The sequence below is a fragment of the Manduca sexta genome, chromosome 22, assembly GCF_014839805.1.
Source record: "Manduca sexta isolate Smith_Timp_Sample1 chromosome 22, JHU_Msex_v1.0, whole genome shotgun sequence".
In the NCBI taxonomy this organism is placed as follows: domain Eukaryota; kingdom Metazoa; phylum Arthropoda; class Insecta; order Lepidoptera; family Sphingidae; genus Manduca; species Manduca sexta.
Genome location: NC_051136.1, coordinates 9644675 through 9665994, shown reverse-complemented (window position 1 = coordinate 9665994; position 21320 = coordinate 9644675). Strand labels below are relative to the sequence as shown.

General features: G+C 36.1%; 2 protein-coding genes across 2 annotated transcripts; one reads left to right on the top strand and one right to left on the bottom strand.

Moving 5' to 3' along the window:
- Positions 1 to 20: 20 nt before the first annotated feature.
- On the top strand, positions 21 to 10808 carry LOC115445819 (branched-chain-amino-acid aminotransferase, cytosolic). The gene is made up of 8 exons (XM_030172277.2): positions 21 to 519; positions 2214 to 2405; positions 3325 to 3534; positions 3740 to 3970; positions 7513 to 7696; positions 7888 to 8010; positions 8380 to 8534; positions 8602 to 10808. The coding sequence occupies exons 1-8, from the start codon at positions 499 to 501 to the stop codon at positions 8788 to 8790; spliced, it is 1305 nt and encodes a 434-aa protein (XP_030028137.1). The 5' UTR covers positions 21 to 498; the 3' UTR covers positions 8791 to 10808.
- LOC115445818 (intraflagellar transport protein 88 homolog) lies at positions 10749 to 21214 on the bottom strand. The gene is made up of 19 exons (XM_037441572.1): positions 20847 to 21214; positions 19964 to 20094; positions 19485 to 19611; positions 19078 to 19182; positions 18490 to 18603; positions 18305 to 18408; positions 18100 to 18209; positions 17861 to 17979; positions 17308 to 17459; positions 16882 to 17116; positions 16483 to 16720; positions 16153 to 16318; positions 15809 to 15911; positions 15166 to 15279; positions 14147 to 14255; positions 13725 to 13832; positions 12701 to 12766; positions 11658 to 11712; positions 10749 to 11028 (listed from the first exon to the last, which is right to left on the bottom strand). The coding sequence occupies exons 1-19, from the start codon at positions 21060 to 21062 to the stop codon at positions 10908 to 10910; spliced, it is 2493 nt and encodes an 830-aa protein (XP_037297469.1). The 5' UTR covers positions 21063 to 21214; the 3' UTR covers positions 10749 to 10907.
- Between the last annotated feature and the right edge of the window lie 106 nt (positions 21215 to 21320).

Below are 21320 nucleotides of genomic sequence, written 5' to 3'. Positions count from 1 at the left end.
AGCATTTATTTGCCAAGGTATTAACATATTCATTTAAATGTGTATGAGCATCCATAGCTCGGTGACCTAATACAGGCATTTCGCTCGACCCCGCGCCGCTGTGGCAAGGAGCTGCGCGATCAAACGTCGTTTGGAACGGCTCGCTCGCATTAGTGCGCACATCGACTCCTATCCACTTACAAAACAAATAATTGTCAATGTAATCTTTTATTTTGATTAAGTTTCACTGCGTTATCGAGTAATATTTTATAATTTGTGTTGATTATGAATGAGTACGTCAGAGGTCAACCCACAATCTTATCTTTCTTCGCTGTTTAAATGTTTGTGCTTTAGATGGAATGAAGTCAGTTAACTTCAAGCGGTTTATGGATATAGTATTTTGAAGTGTGCAATAAAATATTATTACATTTATTATAAATCAATTTGTATTTTACATTGTGCACCGTGATAGACAGTTGTTTGGTGTTCTTAAGTGTTATTCGGTGTCGTGTCGTTAAAATGCCTATTCGTCGCAGTAAGGTAACTATTCCTGTTTGTTGTCCTGTTTAACTAGGAAACATATAGTATGTACTTATATATATATTTTTCAATTAAGTAAAGTACGAAAATTGAATTGGTCTTGGTTTACGGTAAAAAAGGTGCCAAATTAAAGACGTATAGAATATACCAATTAGCAAGACGTGTGAGTTCTTGGTACTTCTGTATAATAAAAGTGTGCAGAAAAAATGGTTTTGATAAACACAAATAAGTAATGTAAATTAGGAATTTCAAGATAATAAACATTAAGATATTTTTGGCTATTGTATGGGTGAAGGTAACTCTATAATGAGAAAAAGGGGAATTTACCGAGATAGATCTAGCGAAAAATATTTTTTTGTCCCGAGAATGCCTCGGCAAGCTGTAGGTACATTTTTTTTTACAAATTAAACTAGTTAGGATGTGTTCACGACGCAGCCTTATTTTGCGGGAAAATCGCTGTATTGTCGGTTGCGGAATATTGGGGTTGTCTTCGCTATCGTACCCCACAAAATAGCTAATAGTTTCCAAAATCCTCCGTATTTTCGTAAAGCAATTCGTCCTTATAAGGGGACTTATGAGCTTACCGTACGAAAAGCCGTTTCGGTATACATGACAACAGCAAAGTCTATGAGGACCATAATGTTTGTGCCGTATTTATCAATTGGCCGCCTCCTAGATGCGGTATAATTGCAATCGGGGACCTTTATTTTGCTTCCGCAAAATAGGCATTCGCACGCAGGTCATGAGGGGCGGCACAAATTGAGTGATCTTTACTTGGAAAATATAAATTCGGCACTGACTGGGGCACTTCAACAACCTACGTTGCTTCATAGTTGTTTTTAATGCAATAATAGCCTCATTACTCGGGACTAACTTCAGTTCCGCCATAAAGATTGACTTTCCCTTATCAGAATGGACTGTATGGGCATGTCAAATTGAAATTAAAAATCACCATACATTAGCAAATTTTTTGCCAATAAGAAGATATTAAATATGTAATGTTATCTAAATACTTACATGAAAGTTGAATGTTTTCAACGCGAACAAGTAGGTATCAGCTAGGCGGAATTAGATAGAGGGCTAGATATAACGGGTATTTCACTATTCTCTAAGTCTAAGATTGCATGTACTACATTTTGCGGCATAAGTAGGTTATTACGTGGCCGTCCTTCGAAAAAGTTACTTTCCTCCTTCTTTTGTAAGTGAAGTCTTAAATTCGCGCCACTCTTGGTCAACTATATATAAAATATATAACATTCTGTAGGCCGTTATAATCGATGATCAAAACTTCGTAGATCAACTTAGAAATTGGCCCGTTTGACATAATTTAATCGTGGTTGATTATTGCGTACTGTGTTGAGATATTTTTGCTTGACTACTCTAAAAGTAGGGAAGTAATTCTTTTTGTACGTAATATATAAATAATGTATTAAATAAGTATATTAACAAAACTGGGTAATTGTCTTAAAATCTGTACTTATCACAAATAGAGGGAAAACTTGTTTATTAAAGAATTACGCAATAAACTTGCGCGAAATTCTCGATGGTGCGATTTGTATATTTATATCTAATTAAATTAAAATACTTCATTACGTATTTATTTAAAATGTACTTACGCAAAACACCAAACTGTTATGTACCTACTTATTAATTCGAAACTTTACCTCGCATTAATAGTAATATATCGGTTTCAGGTTCAAGTTCTTGTAAAATGGATATTCGAGAACCAGCACAAGTTGCAAACAGTGCGGTATTGCAGTTCGTCGCTGCGGTACAAGGAGTTGGAGGACAGCGCTGCGCAGCCGCAGCCCGAACACGTGGCGCCACCCGCGACCGCGCCCTCCCACAAGCCACGCCCACATATTACACCGGAAATCTCTTTCAAGGTGAGTGCCATCGACTAACGCCGTTGACAACAATCAAATATCAATCCCCAGGCACAATATTCCAAAGTTGGCACAATATGTTTTCCTCCCTGTTTCTTATCTACTCATTGGACGTCATAAAGCGACGCGCAGCGCCTTTATCGCAATTAATTTGGATCGATCTGTGATTTAATTTTTATCTTGATTACCCGAAACCACGTGTCGATAAACAGTTTTAGCAAAACTTATGGCATGATTAGCGCCGTAATGTTCTAGATAATAATATCTACTGACGCGGTTTGTGAGCTCTATACAATTTCTTAGTGTATTTCCTTCTAGAATACATTTTAGAAGCATACAAGTCAACGGGATGTGATACAAAATCTTACTACTACTACTTACTTTCTCGAATAGAGGACCTCGTCTGACAATAATATTTGACCCAATAACATCACCACAATATGGCAGATAATATGACTGTTTATAAATAAGCTTTGCCTATAATATATATTCTGGATTCTTCTTTCGTTTTTAATTAAGTACCTACTTACCTAATAATAAATATGTAAATTTACCTAATGAGCAGATAGAACTTATCTACATGCTATCATAGAACCACAAAGAATATTTAATTTTGTAACTTTAAAAAATACTCATGGTTTAGAAAGCTAGTGTTTTAAGGATAAAATAATAAAATTATTGTTTTTCACTTCGTCTTAACCTCATAAGTAACTGACGTGAACTTTTATCATGTTTATGTCTGTACTTAAACGAATGCTTATTTACTTCTAAACTCGTACTATCTGCATGTCAGCGGCACTGCGCTTGATTTACTGTGAGCTGAACACATAGGACATTATAAACAATAGTGGAACGTGTGCATATACGCGTGCCAGTTTATTATTATTTATGGAATCGTAAAAAATAATTAATTTCACAGTTCGATGACCTGCAAGTGAGGCTCGCAGCTCCATATCAGCTGCAACCAAAACCTGAAGCGAAGGAACTGGGCTTCGGAAAATATTTCACCGATCACATGCTTAAAATATACTACCACAAAGAGCTCGGTGGCTGGCAGAAACCAGAGATAATGCCATTTGAGAATTTAAATATACACCCAGCTGCAAAAGCACTACATTATGCGATACAAGTAAGTCAACAACACATAAATTACTGTTCATAATAAAGTAATAACTTCCACGCTTCAGGTGATAAAAATTGCTATTTACATCATTTTCGATTATTCAAATTTGAAATTGAAATAACTTTTGTGGTGTGGTTTTATTCTGCAAACAGTCCAATTCTGTACAACGGCTTCTCTCTGCTGGATCTATATTTTATTATAAAAATTGCAGCTGTTTGAAGGACTAAAAGCTTACCGAGGCGTCGATGACAAGATCCGGTTGTTTCGACCAGACCTGAACATGGAAAGGATGAACCTAGCGGCGCAGCGCTCCGGCCTGCCCATGTTCGACGGAGAGGAGCTCATCAAATGCTTCACAAGACTCGTTCAAATCGACCAGGAATGGGTGCCGCACTCCGAAACTTCTACATTGTATATCCGACCAACGCTCATAGGAATAGAGGTAAATTTAATTATGCATTGTATTCTAATGATACTAGTATCTCATGATTACACAAACTTTTTTATGTATATTTTTATTTATGATAGGACAAAAGATTTTTATCATAATACAAATCATTTTACGTGACTAAAATAGAAAAATTCTTGGAAATGATCAAGTATTTTTTTTTAAACATTTTATAATTCGAATCTTTACTATTATAATATGAAACTGAAGAGTCGTTTGTTTGTTTGAACGCGCTAATCTCAGGAACAACTGGTACGAACTGAAAAATTCTTTTAGTGTTGGAAAATTCATTTATCAGTGAAGGACAAAGGGTGTATGTGCTATGACCAATAAGAGCGGAGCATCAATAAAAAATGTTGCAAAAACGGGGAAAATTTATTCCTTTTGAGAGTTTCCGCTGAGCGCGCTGAGTAAACGGTTAAAGTTACGAAATAAATATACATGACGTAATTGTTTCTCTTAGAAAGTTCTAAGAAATATATTATAAAACAAAGTCCCCCGCTGCATTTGTATGCCTCTCTGACGCGTTAAACTCTAAAACTACCCAACGGATACAAATGAAATTTGGTATGGAGATAGACTTAAAGAAAATTTCTATACCGGGAAAATATATAACGTGACTTTTATAACGGAAAACTTTATTCCGGAAAAACTTCCTCATGCGGGCGGAGCCGCGGGCGAAATCTAGTACTTTATAAATACCGAGTGATATAAACTACACAATACGATTATTATACTTTATTAACCGCAAATTACTTATTGCTATCTTAATCCGATGTTTTTTCCAATAACCTTATTTACACAATGGCTTCTATATCAGTACATAAATATGTTCCGAGATTAAAATCACTACTTTCTATATCTGTACCTGCGGAATGTTTTTTCGCTTTACTAAAGTATAGATTTTCACGGAGATATCTTTTATTTATTAACGTTTACCCTGTGATTTGTACTCCTTGCAATTGAAAATTTTATATCACCACGTTACCCAAAAGCAAATTAATTGTCGTTTTTATAACCGATAAATGTTTACTGCACTACGTTTGAATAAAATATACTTGAACAAGAATTATAACGCAAACGCATATACCATTATCAGTAGCGCGAATAATAGTTTGGATTATATTTTTACAGTCGGAATAAAATCTCTGGCGCTATTTATCGTTATCGACACGCAGAATTTATTGCAATGCCAAACTCGAGAAGCAAGGACATGAAAATTATAAAGTCAATTAATAATAAATACTTGATACAGGTTTTTTAATCGGCGTTACAATATGTCGGATCGAATAAAGTAAACGTTAACCAAGAAAAAAAAAATATGAATCGTTAATTTATTGTCATAGTAATTATTCATTTGATTTTCAATAATGGCGCAATAAAGACATTGTCAGGCAATCAGACTTTTCAGAGTGTAATGTAACTTAAATTACTCTTGCAGCATTTTTGTCTAGTTATAAAATTCCAAGTAAAAATATTTTCGGATTTATTTATGATCATCTATTTCGGATAAGCAGATATGAACTAAACCTTTAAACATCATAAATACAAATTTATTTCCGAATAAAACATATCCTTATTCCGCAAAAGGCTCTTCTTTAACAGTCAATAAATTTGTCTTATGATGTGGCGTTACAAATATTTACTCAATAAAGGTAATGCATCTTTCCCTCAATAAAACTGACGATTACGAAACTAAAATAGAAATCTATACAATTTGAAACATATAACTCTTAAGTTAATCTATAATTGTATCCGTGATTTGAGTCTTGTACAAATTATAAGTCTCATCAATTCTAATAAATATGGTAAATAATCACGTTATCTTTAAATTCCGATATATAATTATAAGATTTGTCCGTTAATTTTAATCTTATCGTTGACATTGGTTACTGTCATAGAACTTAGGCTTGGACACACTTGTTCGAAATAAAGTAAATTCTTAATTAAGCGGGAAATTAAATTTCTTTTCATAAATGTTTGATATGCGATAACGTTTTATACTTGCGTCAAACAAGTTCAAGGTTACTAAACTATAATATGGAAACAGGAACCTATTTTACAATTATAAACTGTTAGGGTTATACTGTAATTATTTATTAAATACACTCCCCCAGCAAAGCGACACACTAACCGAATTTTTAGAAGCTCTATTGGAAATGTATAATACATATAGAATTTTTTTTTTTTTACAATATACATAATCTTTCCTTTGCTTGTTTAAAGAACTTTTTGGTAGTTTAAAATTTTCACAATGTCCTAGATTTGATTTTTTAAAACAATATTTCTACATTTTTGCATATTTTTCCCGCGTAACTCGTGCGCCGTAAATGTATGGAACGATCTATGAATGCTCAAGGCTTTCTGCTCGGAGGGGGGCCTTAACAAGATGTTGCGACTACCCTCGTGTTTATGATCCTCGTTTGCTTTCAAATACTTTTCTTGGAATTAAAAGTTAATTTTCAAATATGATATTGGGCAGAGAATAGTAAGTTTACGCCGGTATTGCGTTAGTTAAAGATCATTATATTTATTTTATCTGCCAGTGCTATAAAAATATGGCATAAACTTTACCAGATGGTTTTTAATAACGTTTTTCTTATATAGTTGAAATATTATTAAAATATAATTACATTTAATTAAACAAGAAGTGTAATGTGCCTATAATTTGTAATTAGGAATTTCCATATTTTTGTAACTACTGCGACGCAATAACATTTACAAGGTCATTACATTGATTAGCATTATGATACCTGACAATATATTTTGATGTTATCAAAAAGTATTTTTTTGCTATGTACAATAAATGTGCGTCTAATGGATTGCTGTTAGAATTATGAGTTTGTTAAGTATATGACTTATATTTCTGTTCTTTCACTTTTATTGTTGGCTTATATACTTACTTACCTACTTAAGTGTATTAATGGTTTGTAATAAATAAATCTAAATATACATATCTCAATCCACATTAGCGAAAAAAATTGTAAGTCATTGGTTAAGTATATTACTCATATTTTTGTTTATAAAAAAAATTGTGATTTAACATCCAACGTAGAAAGCATGATTAAAATCCGGTTAAATAACAATTATTACTAGTTTGAAAGTCGGTGGAAGGGTTAGATGTCAAAAAAAATTAAAAAGAAACGCAATTATATCAGATTATATCTTTGTTACGTCATGGAGAATCGCTATGCGCGCGAAAGTAAGAGATCAAACGATTACCACACCTTGCACATTACAATATTTGAAATGTGAATTGCATTCCATTTTTCAACCAATTTTGTTGCTGGTTTCAGAAAAGAACTTTTTTTCTATTATTTTCCTTTACGTATAGAATTATTGTTAAAAACGAACACAGTTAAATGTCCTATTATGCTACATTATTTCTGCCTACTAATATAAGCCATTTTTTACGCCGGTACTTTAGCAGGATTGTAAGTGAGATCCAGGGGTCAAAGCCAGTTTATTGTATATTATTGATATACGGTCTGCAAACTTCCTGAATAGGGCTTAAAGTAATGTTATTTCTTCCACAGCCAACATTTGGTATTATGGCGCCCGAGTCTGCGTTGCTGTTTGTGATTCTGAGTCCAGTGAGCACTTACTACAAGGCCAGCACCGACGGTGCGGTGTCCATTTTTGCCGACCCTAATGTAGTGCGTGCGTTCCCCGGCGGCGTTGGCAATAGAAAAGTCGGCTCCAACTATGGACCTACTATAGGTGAATATTGTTATAACGCAAAGAATTAATTAGGATACATAAGAAAATTTATTATGTTTATAACAATATATTTTAAAATAACATGTTGAGATTGTCCTACTGACTGCATAAAAGATAAATGTAGGGCAAAATTAATGACTTCATTATCGCGTGTTTTGTAAATTAAATTGTGACTTGTTATACTTTTACAGAGGCGACAGCGCGGGCGGCTAAACTAGGCCATCATCAAGTTCTGTGGCTGTTTGGGCCCGATCACGAACTCACCGAAGTCGGAGCGATGAATATATTCATGGTTTACATCAATGACCAAGGAGGTTAGTGTCGCGAGTGTTGAGACAAATACAAACAAAACTTCGATATCGTATTACGCATTCGTGAAGTTATATAGCACAATACGCATAATATTGTTATTATTTATCCATTAGCTAAACATGTGATCACCATGTGATAGTTTTATTAAATTACGGTATTAATTTACTCGTACGCTTGTAATGGTTGGATATCCGTGTAAGTGCTCGATATTGTCACGTTATCTGGTTCGATGTTGACGCGCTGACCCTTTGACCGGTAAATTCTTGTATCCTATCTGAAGCAACAATTAGAGTCAGTCACATCATATTTTTTTTACATATATTGTGTTTATATTAGTATAGTATTATGCAATAGCTTTGTTTTATTTTTAGAGAAACAATTGAGCACCCCGCCATTAAACGGGCTGATTCTACCAGGCGTGACGCGTCGCTCCATCATAGAGTTAGCCAGCGAGTGGGATGATTTAACCGTCAAGGAGGAAGTAATTACTATGCAAAGGGTTATCCAATTGAACAAGGAAGGCAGGGTAAGTTTTCTACTATTCAATTAGATAATTTTTTATGATATATTATTAACTTGAGTATCTTGTTCAGTTGCTGGAGATGTTTGGCGCGGGAACAGCCGTGATTATAAGCCCAATAAGCAGGGTTGGGTTCTTGGAGCAGGACATTTCAATACCCACAATGAAGCAAGCCCAGCCGGTGTTCCAGCGAGTGAAGGACACGCTGCTGGCGATACAGTACGGCCACATGGAACATCCTTACGCTAAAGTGATCTCATAGTGATCAGCCGGGGCACCTTCAGTGCGTGTGGTTCCTTAAAAACTGTTAACTTACAGACTTATATGGTGGACTTGCATCATCCAAGTGAAGAGACAAAAAACTTTCGGTGAGCAGAAGTTCGGACAATAATTGGTGTTATTTAATTGATAACGTTTAAAGATAAGTTAAGGTTACATTGAACGGGGAGGCGAGCAATGTATGACTGGCCAAATAATGCGCATTTACGTTCACAAAAATATTTAATTAGGTCGTTACCACTAGTACCATTACACAGATAGTTATTCAGTAGTTATTTAAAACTGTCGGTGGTGTAAAATAGACTTAATTAGATGTGTAAGTAAATTTGCAATTTCTGTATTGTTCTAGATTTTCCTTACCAAAGCATAAACTAAACACTAATGATCACCGTGGACGTCGTATCTGTTGTTTTGTCCGTCACAATTTTTATATAATTCTATTTTTTGTTAAGTTGAAGTCTACAGTCGACCTCTTCAGGATTACTAATATAAAAATGCACCAATGAAGTTAAATAGAAATGAAGGAACAATAAGATTTATAAATACACCATATTACATATATGACAATTATAATTGCAGAATATTAGAGTATCAAAAGCAAAGTAAAAAATGATAGCTAAATAAAATATGTTCTTACATGTAGCTACGTATTTTGAAAGTAACATTAATTTTTTGATTACTTTTAATTCGTATAAAATATATGGATGTAATATAAGTTACAATTTTGTATAAAAATATTTATAACAAATCTTGCCAAAACTGCTAAGTACTTTTGTATTATATTAAGAAAATTGACTTTTGGCACATTAGTTCATTAGCTATATATTTATTAAAAAAAATCGAACTAAGTTAAATACTGATAAAACCTATATTATTATAGAGATGTGAAAAATATTTTAATAATTTTCTACAACAAAGAATTTCTTTTTATAGTTTGAAATACGTTTATGTAAATAACGTCTCTAAATCAAACAAAATTCAATAAACAATGTGATATTATTGTGTAATTAATACTAGTCGAGTGTATCGAGCTTGCTCTTGACCTTTAAAACTGGGTTCTTACCAGATTCCCAACTTTGTATAAAGATAAAACTAAGGTAATATTTATCCTATAGTTCAAAGACTATGCATAATGCACGAGTTAGAGTAGATACTTTTCTTTGCGGTCAGTAAGTTAACTAAGAGTAAACTTATAATTTAGTTTGTTTGTCATCTAGTCTAAGATAAGATTACTAAGTAAGTGTAAGTTCGTTAAGATTAAGGGGTGTTTAATAAAAGGCAACTTTTTCAATGCATCTATGATATACTTACAATGTGAATGTAAAGCGATGGACTCGTTATCGGTTGATCCCTTTGCTCCTTGTCACCTTTATCAAAAAAAACTTCACTAGACGACCACAATAAATACAACCTTGTAGTTATTTTAACTAATTTGTTCCGGGTTTATAAACCCGTTAGATTAGATAACATAACTATGTTAGGGAAGGAAATTAATGCTTTATTGCTACCTTATTGTATAATATTATAGGTAGTTATCAAGTTCTCATTTGCTACGGCGATTATAAGATAGTGTGTACCTTAACTAGTTAAAACTGGTTAAAACTTACACTTATTGATAACCGACCTGTGATGTTGGTTCTCGTTATTCTTGTTCACTCGTTTACCTATATGGTATTTGTATGCCGCACCAGAGGAAAAACATTCAAAGTGTGCAAATAATTATTGAATGCTTACGCGTAATATCATGTGAAAACTATAGCACTTAGACAAAAGGTCACATCAAGTTACATTTTGTGAACGCGTGTTTGTACTCTTGTAGTCTGGAATAGGGTGCATACTATGTCAACAAACAACTCGCTTTTCAGTTTTTGTAGTTATTGACTACGATTACGCAATAAAAGCAGCGTTCGTTTTTTGATGTAGCAAATGAAACCAATTTACCATTGTAATTGTGACATTATTTATTATCATTCTAATAAAAATCTTACAAAAACACCAAAAGTCGTGTCATTGACGTTTAAAACTATTTGAGATGATTTTATAAAACATTAATAACTATAATTGATATTTACTAATTAGTTTAGAATTGTTGTGAAGATGCTACTCGGGTGGTAGAGGTAGGTCGTCATCAAATTCGTCCACGTTGTTTTTCTTTGCCGCCGTCCGATTAATGAAACTATTGGCTGGTTGAAGACCATCTTGACTCATCGTAATTTCTCCGCTACAAAGAAAATGAACTTGGGTAATAGTAAGAAATGCTCTTCAAGGAAATGTCTTTCTATGCTATAAAATGTAAATTCGCTAACATCAATGTTTAATGTATGAACTGAATTTATTAATGAATGAAAACCAATAAATATTCAGACGATTGACCCTAAGGCGCCTTGTCTGAGGTTTTATTAGTACTGGTGTCTGGTGCGCAATAAGTGCGTAATGAGAAGCTACTACGTTCTAACGTATTTCTAGTAATTTTATTGCTTTACATAATTCATGGGTTTCATTTAACTACTTTAGGTAAATTTTATTCGCATTTGAAAGGTTTGCTATCAATTTACACATCTTCGTTATGCGTATCACACGGACAATTATTAATTTAGCAAAATATTTTTCTAATTGTTCAGATGAGGCAACTTAAACTAATCAACATATCTAATGGGAACTTAGCTCAACAGGGCAATGTATCAAGTTCATTGAAATGAAGTTTTTTAGCAATTAATGCTCATTATATTGAAAAGGAACACGCTAGAAGCCACCCGCCTTTGACAAGTCCGTCTGGATATATTTAAAGGAGCAGTAGTGGACTAAATGATGTTGAATAGTTGTGGTATATGATTAAAGGCATTCGCTTACGAGTGTCCCCTGAGCCCGCCGGCCTGCCGCTGCGCGCTGTCGGCGCGGGACGACGCTACAATGCACAACACACGCAACAAATTACAATTCACAATAACGCTTTAATCCGGCTTAACTGCGTCATCTAACATATGGGAATAACTCGCTTCATGGATGGGTGAGGTGATAAGATATTGTCCTATTGATTTATTAGCGGCTTGCGATTGTAAATCTAGTGATTTAGTTCCGATTGCCAGTATTAGCAATAACATGTGAGATTTCGATAAAAAAAAACATAATGGACTACCGGGATTATATTATGGCCGATATGGGAATACGCTCGCTCTGCTTAGATACACACATAGAATGTAAACTAATTCGGAAATGTGCGTCTTCAATTCGTTAAAAAATGAATAGTTAAAACATGCAAATAACTATAATAATATGATTGTAGTACATGATGTAACAAATAAGCTGCCTATAGTCATTTTTATATACCGGAAGCCTCGAATAAATGGATAATGCTTCCCGCGTCTGGATCGTGAATTGGGCACAATCTTAATTGATAGCAAGTATGTTATCGACACAAAAACTTATTAGAAGTAGATGAACTCTATAATATTATGTTATGTCTGCAGCGGTGTTTACAAATAATTATTTTTGATGATTATTATTTTGAAATTTAACCAGTCTCAGTGTTCGGTTCTTCAGGTAAAGTCTAAAGTTTGGCAGATTTAGATTAAAAAAGTAAATATTTATTGTAGATTGGGTTTGTTCTAGTTAGGTACAGCGATAGTCTCAATTGCTGCCATATCTTGAGTTGGACATAACTCTGAATGCGCTGGAATGTGGGTCTTTGCTTCCCACCTTGGATATAATGTACAAAGAGAAAGATTATTTCCATCGATTTATAAAAGAACTACGTAGTAAGATAATATCACCAATACGTTTACATTTTTGATTACCCAATGGTAAGTACATATTGCGAAAAACAAGATTATCTATATCTAATTTCGCACGTATTATTATTCAAAACTTATTATATAGGTACATAACAATATTACCTCTAATTTGGTCCACCGGAGATTGGCTCGCACCTGACGAACCGCTGCCAGCTGATGTTACCGAAACTGTTAAATATACAGTTGATGTTTAGATTTGTCTACTTTGATAATAGAAGTTTGTACGAAACAAGTGTCTAGAGATTAAAGAAATCGAAACTAATTGAGTGAAATTAGTGTATTAACTTGTTACAATGCAGTGGGAGTCTGGATTTTGTGTTCGATATGGCAATAGGCTCGTCCCCTACCAAGGACGGCACACATGGCAAAAGTGCGTGCCTGGTCGCAACTCTGCCTACACATTAAGTTTGTTTTTATAATTAAATCTATTAGATTTACTAACTTCTTACTTTTAATTCATTCCTTCTTATCCTACTTCACTTCACTATAAATCAAACGCATATTAGCATTACCTTCCATGAATCAAAAAACGCGCACGTGCCATTTTTAATGACCTCGATTAGAAAATTGATTAAAATATAATGCGGAATTGCAAATTATATTAATTATTTGACGAAACGAATATAAAGCGAAATCGCAATTGGTTACGCCTAATATTAGCATACTGAGCAGTGTCGAACAAGGTAATAGAAACGTTTTAACTGTGAAGAATCGTCGATTTGATAAAATATCTATTATAGAAGACTTTATATTGAAATCTATGATTATTTATAGGAGCAATATAACAGAGAACGGCATAAAATTCAGTATTTATTCAACTATTTAGTACTAAAATGTTAGTTAACTGTTATCTAAGCTAAGACTAGTAAGTTCTCTCAGCAATATACTGCACAAGAACTTCCAGATGCGTTTACACTAACGGTAGTATTTCAATAGTATGCACATAGACATGCGACTTGTTGCAAGTCCTGCAAACTTCAAAATTTGCGTAAGTAATCTTGCCGTGATTGTTTACAGTAAAAAAAAGGTTGCGGAAGTAATCTCTTGAAAGTTTCTTGCTGGTCTAAACCTCACTTTAGAGAAACAGAAATAAGGAGAAATATATCAACTGACTGGCACGACTGACCTCTTTCCAGTTGCTTAACCCTAGCCTGGGCACGCTGCAGCTCCCGGCTCCAAGCGTTCGTCTCCGACAGACCTTGGTCTCCGCAAAGCTTCACTATCAACTTCAAGCCTAGACAAATATAATAATAATAGTAAATTCGAATATAACGTATTTACGGTTTTCCAGTTATGAATATTGGTTGACTTCAGTGCATATATACTCGGTTATATTATATATATTAATACAGGACTTAAGGTAATATAGATATTGCAAAGTAAAAGTATGTTTAATGGTATTAATTTTTGTTATCCTTCGAAAAGGAATATGTTAGAGCATTTACAGCTATATATCTAAGAGGATTTTTACTCAAATAATTGAATGTTTATATTTTATTTTAATGATAAAAATGGCGGCTTCGTAAATTTTAAAAGGACAGCACATACATTGGACATTGTCCGGAAATCGTGTGTTCATCTTCTTGTACAACGCGAGCGCCTCTTGATAACGGCCGCTGGCTCGCAGGCAGCTGCCGATAAGGAGACCCCATTGAGGCTATACACAATACAATATCACAATTACATTATATTTCCTACTAGGCGTTGTTCGCGGCTTTGTCCACGTGAAGGGCTTTCTCCATAAAAGTTTTACTGTGAACTTTTGCCGAATAAAAACGTAATTTATTTCCGTGCTAAACAACATCCAAATACATACAGAGGTGTTTCATTCTGCCAAACATCTTCATTAACTTTTGTATTTATAATATTGGCAAGTTTTTAAACATAATGAAATTTAGTTGTATATTAAATTATGTTTATTCACCTACCCTTATCTCACTGCGATGTAGGTTGACGCAATAAACGATTTTTATTCAGCATTCATTATGGAATAGTTTTTTAGGTATAGTTTCTAGGGTAAGCAAAGATGTTTCTAGAGCAGGTGTCGCCCACCCTTGGCACTCCTAACTACGCCTATACCGTCAGCCTGACATTGACTTTTGTAGAGGAGTTATGAGGATATTTTGATAAAAAATATTTTCTGCATTAATTATTCCCTAGGACCCAAGTTCAAACTGTCAAATCGTTGTCAAAATATTGATTTGACTGTACTACGTAGTACATAATAATCCCACGGGTTTGAAAAGTTTTTGACAAAAGGTGTGACAAAACTTAAGTAAGACAAAAAATTAACAGAAGAAATACCTACGGCAAATGTTTTTAATGCATATTTTATGTTATGCATATGTATCGTCAAATGAAACTAATTACGTTTTTGTATTTATAACCTCAGCATAAAATTTGCCAGAGCACAAAAGAAATTCTTCATAAAGCACTCTATTCATTGATAAAAAATGCACGAAAATCCGTTCGGTAGTTTTTAAGTTTATCGCGTTCAGACAGACAAATGCGGCCAGAGTATTTTGTTTTATAACAAATAAAGATAGTTTCTTATAGTAAAAACATACATTGTTAGGCTGTAGCCGTGCAGCTCGACGGTAATGTTGTAGAGCGACATCTGGCGGGGACTCGCTGGCCAACCATTCAAGCGCAGACAACTCGCACGGCCAAATAGCTTCTACCTGAAACAAATGTTTTTATTTTTTTATTAATTGGGTCCTTTAATGGTAGGCGACACATCTTTTTTAAATACCATAATAAAAATCTTGAAAACAGTACAAATGGTTAAGAAAGGAGGCAAAAATGCGTATGCAGTGAGTTGAATTTCTTATAATATCAGCCCTGTATTATATACTTGCCCACTACTGAGCACGGGCCTCCTCTACTACAGAGAGGGATTAGGCCTTAGTCCATCACGCTGGCCTAGTGCGGATTGGTAGACTTCACACACCCTCGAAATTCCTATAGAGAACTTCTCAGGTATGCAGGTTTCCTCACGATGTTTTCCTTCACCGATAAAGCAAGCGATAATTCACAAAGAATACACTCATATTTTTTTAGATAAATCAGAGGTGTGTGTCCTTGGGATTTGAACCTGCGGACATTCGTCTCGGCAGTCCGTTCCACAACCAACTAGGCTATCGTCGCTTAAATTTCTAACGCCATTGGTATTTATGATACGACAGAAACAGACGCACAAATGTAACTTACGTCTTGATAGTGGTGTTTGGCGGTCATGGTGTCTCCCATTTCGCTGTGGAGCTGAGCCAATGCACATGTCACGCCCGCGTCCCATGTGCCGATAGAACTATACCTGCGTGTCATACTCATGTACTAAACGATATACTGTCAAATGATAATATATGATAGGTGACACTCTATCTGGACCCTACTCCGCTTACCATTAGGTACAGTGGGGTCACCTTTCCATTAATTCCATATTGTTTTTTTTTACGAAGAAATCAATCCAAACAATTCTGTTTTGATCGATTTATTCTTAGGATCGGTCTGAAGATATCAGTTGTAATCTCTTAGTGATATGGTGAGTTAATTACCAGTGGTCGGCGGCGGCGACGTCTCCGCGCCGCGCCAGGCGCGCCAGGCCGGCCGCGGCCAGGGCGCGCAGCGTGGCGCCCGCGCCGCCCGCACTGCGCACGCGCGACCATCGCGCCTCCGCCGCTTCGCACGCGCTTTCCTCGCCGCTGCGCTCCAGGGCTAGCGCTTATCATACAACATGATGAAATGAAAGTGAATAATGTTTCACTTTCATTTCATTCATAAAAACTTATCTGACACATTTTATTTACTTAGCTCTCATTTATGTTTTTATAATTAAAAAATTAAAGCTATATCTATGTTTTTTTTATTATTAAATATTGACTAACCCAAGTCATGCATAGCGATGAGATCAGCAGGGTCCAAATGTGTAGCGGCGGTGAGTTGCGAAGCGGTATCGCGCCACGTGAGCGCGACAGGTGTCGCCGGTGCGGAGGCGAGGCCGGCGGGGGAGGGCGCGGGGGCGATCGCGGCGGCCAGCGCCGCCGTCACGCGCGCCGGACACGAGTATGGATCGTCGCGGGAGGCTGCCTCCGCCAGTGCACGCGCCTCAGAATAGCTGCCTAACTGTCAACACAAAAGATAAATAAATGTTAGAATAAAAACTAGAAACACTGTTAATATTTGTTTTAGTTTAATTTACAATTTTATATGTTTTAATCCTTTTTATTTTGCATGAATACAGGAGAAACGATAACATAATTTATTCTATAGAATTCAATACTTACAGCATAAGCCACAAAGGCAGCGTCAGCATTAGCCTCGGCGCGTAATACCCGGTCGTCGGGATGCGCGCGCGCCACAGCCTTGAGCCGCTGTAGCGCGCGCGTGCCCGCCCCGGTGGCCGCGCCCGTGCCCGTGCGGAACGCCCGCAAGCCCGCGAGCGCGCCGCCCAGCTCTAGCCTCGCGCCCGCGCCGCCACCGCTATATCCGCGGAGAGCTTCCACACACCACGACATACCCCTGTACTTATATATTGTGATTTGAGAAGAATGACGTAATATTACGCAAAATATTAACAACAATCTTATTAAAATTTTCGTAATATCAATACTCATACTACCACCATACTACCAGTTTCAAAATCGATAGTAATTTCATCTATATCAAGGTAATTAGTATTATTTGTTGTATCAGTGAGTGTGGGCGCGCACCCTGACTCGTCGTCCCTCGCGTCGGGCTTGGTGAGCGCGGCGGCGGCGCGCGCGAGGCAGCGCTCGGCGTCGGCGGCGGCGCGGCGCGACCAGCGCGACAGGCGGTCGCCGCGCACCACGTCGCGCACCACGCACTCGTACGCGTCGCTCTCCTTGCAATACAGCATTCATACCAAATTTATTCATTTAATCGAACGCTATTGGCCCAATCGCTAAGAAGCAGAAAATATTTATAGAAACGCAACCACTCATCCGTCATTGCAACTCAGATGCTATCAGTCATTGTATAGACTGTAATGACTTGTAAGGACCCTGAAAGACTTAATTTGAACCACATTATAAATGGGAACAATTTTTCCTTCAAAAGGTGTGTTATCTGGATATAATATATATTGAGTCGTGACGTGTGACGGCCTGGAAACTAGTAAAAGAGTAATAAAAAATTAATCACTTTCCAATGAGTATTTGTGAGAATATAATATAAACCTTTTATTTAATGGAATAATTTTATTTCAAAACCTTTAAATTAAGAAACAAATTATAGTAGGCTTACGTCATCGATTGTAATGTCCTGATGGTAAGTAGGTGGTTCGACGTCTAACATAGCGTGAAAAGCGGCTTTGCCGCCCTCAGCGTCGTTAAGCGCTACGGAGCACAAAACCAAATGAAGACCTGAAATTGATTAAATGAACATTACAAGCTTAATTTTAAGATATTTTTTATAGGCACACTTATTAGTGTACCTACTACAGGTAACTTATTTTATAAAACAAATATATCATATACGTATACCTGTCTGAAAATCTCCTTGTTCGTGCATGATGTGTTGAAAATTAGTTATTGCATCTCGGAATTTGCCCATTCTAACTAGCAGTAAACCAATATTATGCATAACTTTCATCGTAAAATTATACACAAGTATTAAATAACATTTGTTCAATATGTAAATTATAATTGTTATAATTTTGGTATTTATTTCATTTTGTATGATGTTTACCTCAAATCTTTTTCCGCTGTCGGCGTTTGGTCCAACGCCATACGATACAATTTCAAAGCCTTAGGATGCTCACCCATTTTGAAATATATGTTGCCCATATTTACCTGATATCACAGTAAAAATTTATGTTGAAAAGCCATATTTGCTTTATACCAGTATCCACGTCTTAGTAAAAAATTACTTACTTTTAAACGATTGGCATGTGGAAATAGCTTATTTCTAGTTAATAACTGGTACGTGTTCAGCGCTTCCGTATACATTTCGTTGAGAGCGTACTGACCGGCCAGGTTGCAAAGAACCTGCAAGCATGTTATACACAGTATAGGATTGCGAAAGCTAGAGCGGCTTAAACATAAACTTTAATAGGATTTTTACTTTTCTTCAGTATAGGCCACTCAATTTGTGCCATCTCGCATCCGGGTGACTATTTGGCGGCAGTAAAAAAGTCCTCAATTGCAACCGTGTCAGAGCTACATAAAAATATGCTGCCCCTAACCTGCCGCGTATACGGCTCATTGACAAATCCAACACTGGACTTTAGTAAATACTTACTACATAGTTTATACGATATAGATCGAGGAGTAAATTTAGTATCTAAATCAATTTAACGTAATAAGTTTTCAAATATAATAAGTAGGTTTTTGCAGCAGACATGCGCAATATCTTTAAGCAATGTTGCTTAGACTTATTTTGTTACCGCAGCGTCCAATATACGAGTATCTAATAACCTCTTTTTAAGGTCATAAAGATATATTTGATTAAAGGTGACTTACAGCGAAAGTTAAATCTAAGTTATGCGAGTCACCAAGATTTGCCTGTTCTTGCATCCGAATTAGTTGTCTTTCAAGGGCTGAGGCTTCCTGAGCTTTAGATAACGCCTGAAAACAAAAAAAGGTTGAAACCAAATAAATTTAAATGTATTTATAAACATTGTTTTGTATGACTGTAAGACGAAACAAGCCGCTGGCTTAATGGCTAGAGAAACGACGGTCCGTAAACAGCAACAGCAACCTGAACTTAGAATCATTAAACACGCGTAGCACGTTACTCTTATCACCACGAGACATTGGATGTTAGATCTCATAATGCCCGGTTATTTTACTAGCTGCATAGCATTATGATAGAACATTAACCATAAAACTTATCTAATTTTACGATATTTATTCTAATGTGAACTGACCTGCCCCAAATCATTTTCTTTTTTAGCGCTGGTTTGGTCATCGGGATCGTGTCTTGCGCTCAACATGCACGATTCCTCCACTAACGCCATGATGCGGGCCTCCATTTGCTTTACTCGGTCTTCGATACTGTAACATTTATTATAACATACAATGGGTTAAATTGGAGCTTGGTTACGGGCAAAGTCCTGAAGTGCAATTCTAGTATCTCCAGGAAAAAGTAGTACTAACACAGATGTTTACGCATAATAAAGTAAAAATCTGATTTATGGAAACTTTCTTAAAATATCATTATTTTGCTATTAATTTCTTAGCTATATCTAAAAAGACTTTATCCTCTGATGAGGATGCATACGATTTGTGAATAACGGCGTGAAGTTAGTCACGAGTGGTGATAAAGCCATCGTTAGTGGGTAGGTTCCAGCGGGTGACGACAGATATAGGCCAAGACAGTCGTACTGTAAAAGGTATAAAGCCATGCCTGTCTCGTTCCCGCAGTTCCCTGGCGGGCGGGTCGCGCTGTGCGGAGGTGTAGCCGGCGGCGCGGAGCGCGGTCACGGGCCGCGTGCCGAGCCGCTCGTCACGCATGCCCACTGTGCCTATCCGCGTCATCTGTTAATCAACTCCAAAGCTTTACTTTTCGATTAGTTGCAAATGATAAATCGATGTTTAATACTCCTATTTTGCCTCGTTTAAGTTTTATGGTTGGATTTAGAGAGTTCCAAATTGGGACGGAGTTGGTGGCTAATTTATATTGATTTAAAAAATATTCTTAAATCTATATTTGCCATAAATTAATTAATTGTTATTTAGAGTACGGTGAACATTCAATGTTTGTTATTATAGAAAATGGAACTACGGAAAATGGCCATGTGGAACTTTCCACCTGCATGTGATGACCGTGACCTCTATAGATTTTATTTACTTAAAGAGGCAGTAGATTCATATTAAGGCGATACCTCAAGGTCCATTTTCATCATAGGCCTTTAAAATTTCGTCATATTAAATTTTAAAGGCCGAAATATCCATGATTATTAATTATTTTTACGTTTTTCTTTCAACTGCGAGAACTAATCACTAACTAGACGTGAATTTAAATTCTTTACTTGCCAATACTTGTTTAGTTACCCAGATTAAAGCCGAAACAAAATGTATGAAAATGGACCTTGAGGTATCGCCTTAAGAAAATAGTATATATAATAGGTACTACGTAAACTATTATTGTAAGTAATATTTCGGTCATATGATAAATCTAAAAAAGGTGATATGTTAATATTCACGTCTCAAATACATTCTTCAATAACATATGATATATTAATAAAAATTAATATCATATAAAATGTATAGTTACTTGTAATACTAACCCCGGTGCCCATACGGCTGGGCACTTTCCTGCCTATCCCGGCCGTCCTAAGAGTTTCCTGGAACACCTCGTCTTCCCGCAGGTTGCGCGTGTCCAGGGCGGGCGCCACATCGTTAAAGCCCGAGTACAGATCCTCGTCTTCGTCTAACACCATAGCCGTGCGAGGCTTCGCGTCGGTGCCCAGTCGAGAAGCGCTGTAGTAACGCGAACTCAACATTGTTCCAATTTGATTCTACACATAAAATTACGAAAATATAAAATATAGGTGTTTCGCAGATTGTCACTTTTGTTGTGACGCGGTAACTATGGAAACGGATGCCCATAGTGTCGCGAATTGTTTTCTAGAGTGAGTTCACAATGACCAGAAATTTCCAGTTTTCGCACATTGTCTATGGATAGTAGAGACCTAGATATAACTTAGCGTGTAGCTTAAATATGTTAAAGATATGTAAGTATAAGAGATTGATAAGATCGG

Coding starts and splice junctions, on each gene's coding strand:
- LOC115445818 (XM_037441572.1), bottom strand. CDS start 21,062: ATGTTGAGTTCGCGTTACTACAGCGCTTCTCGACTGGGCACCGACGCG. Junction 17,117..17,307: donor GCGAGGGACGACGAGTCAGG/GTGCGCGCCCAC, acceptor ATATAAGTACAG/GGGTATGTCGTGGTGTGTGG. Junction 15,280..15,808: donor CCAAACACCACTATCAAGAC/GTAAGTTACATT, acceptor CATTTGTTTCAG/GTAGAAGCTATTTGGCCGTG.
- LOC115445819 (XM_030172277.2), top strand. CDS start 499: ATGCCTATTCGTCGCAGTAAG. Junction 2,406..3,324: donor CACCGGAAATCTCTTTCAAG/GTGAGTGCCATC, acceptor TTAATTTCACAG/TTCGATGACCTGCAAGTGAG. Junction 8,535..8,601: donor AATTGAACAAGGAAGGCAGG/GTAAGTTTTCTA, acceptor TATCTTGTTCAG/TTGCTGGAGATGTTTGGCGC.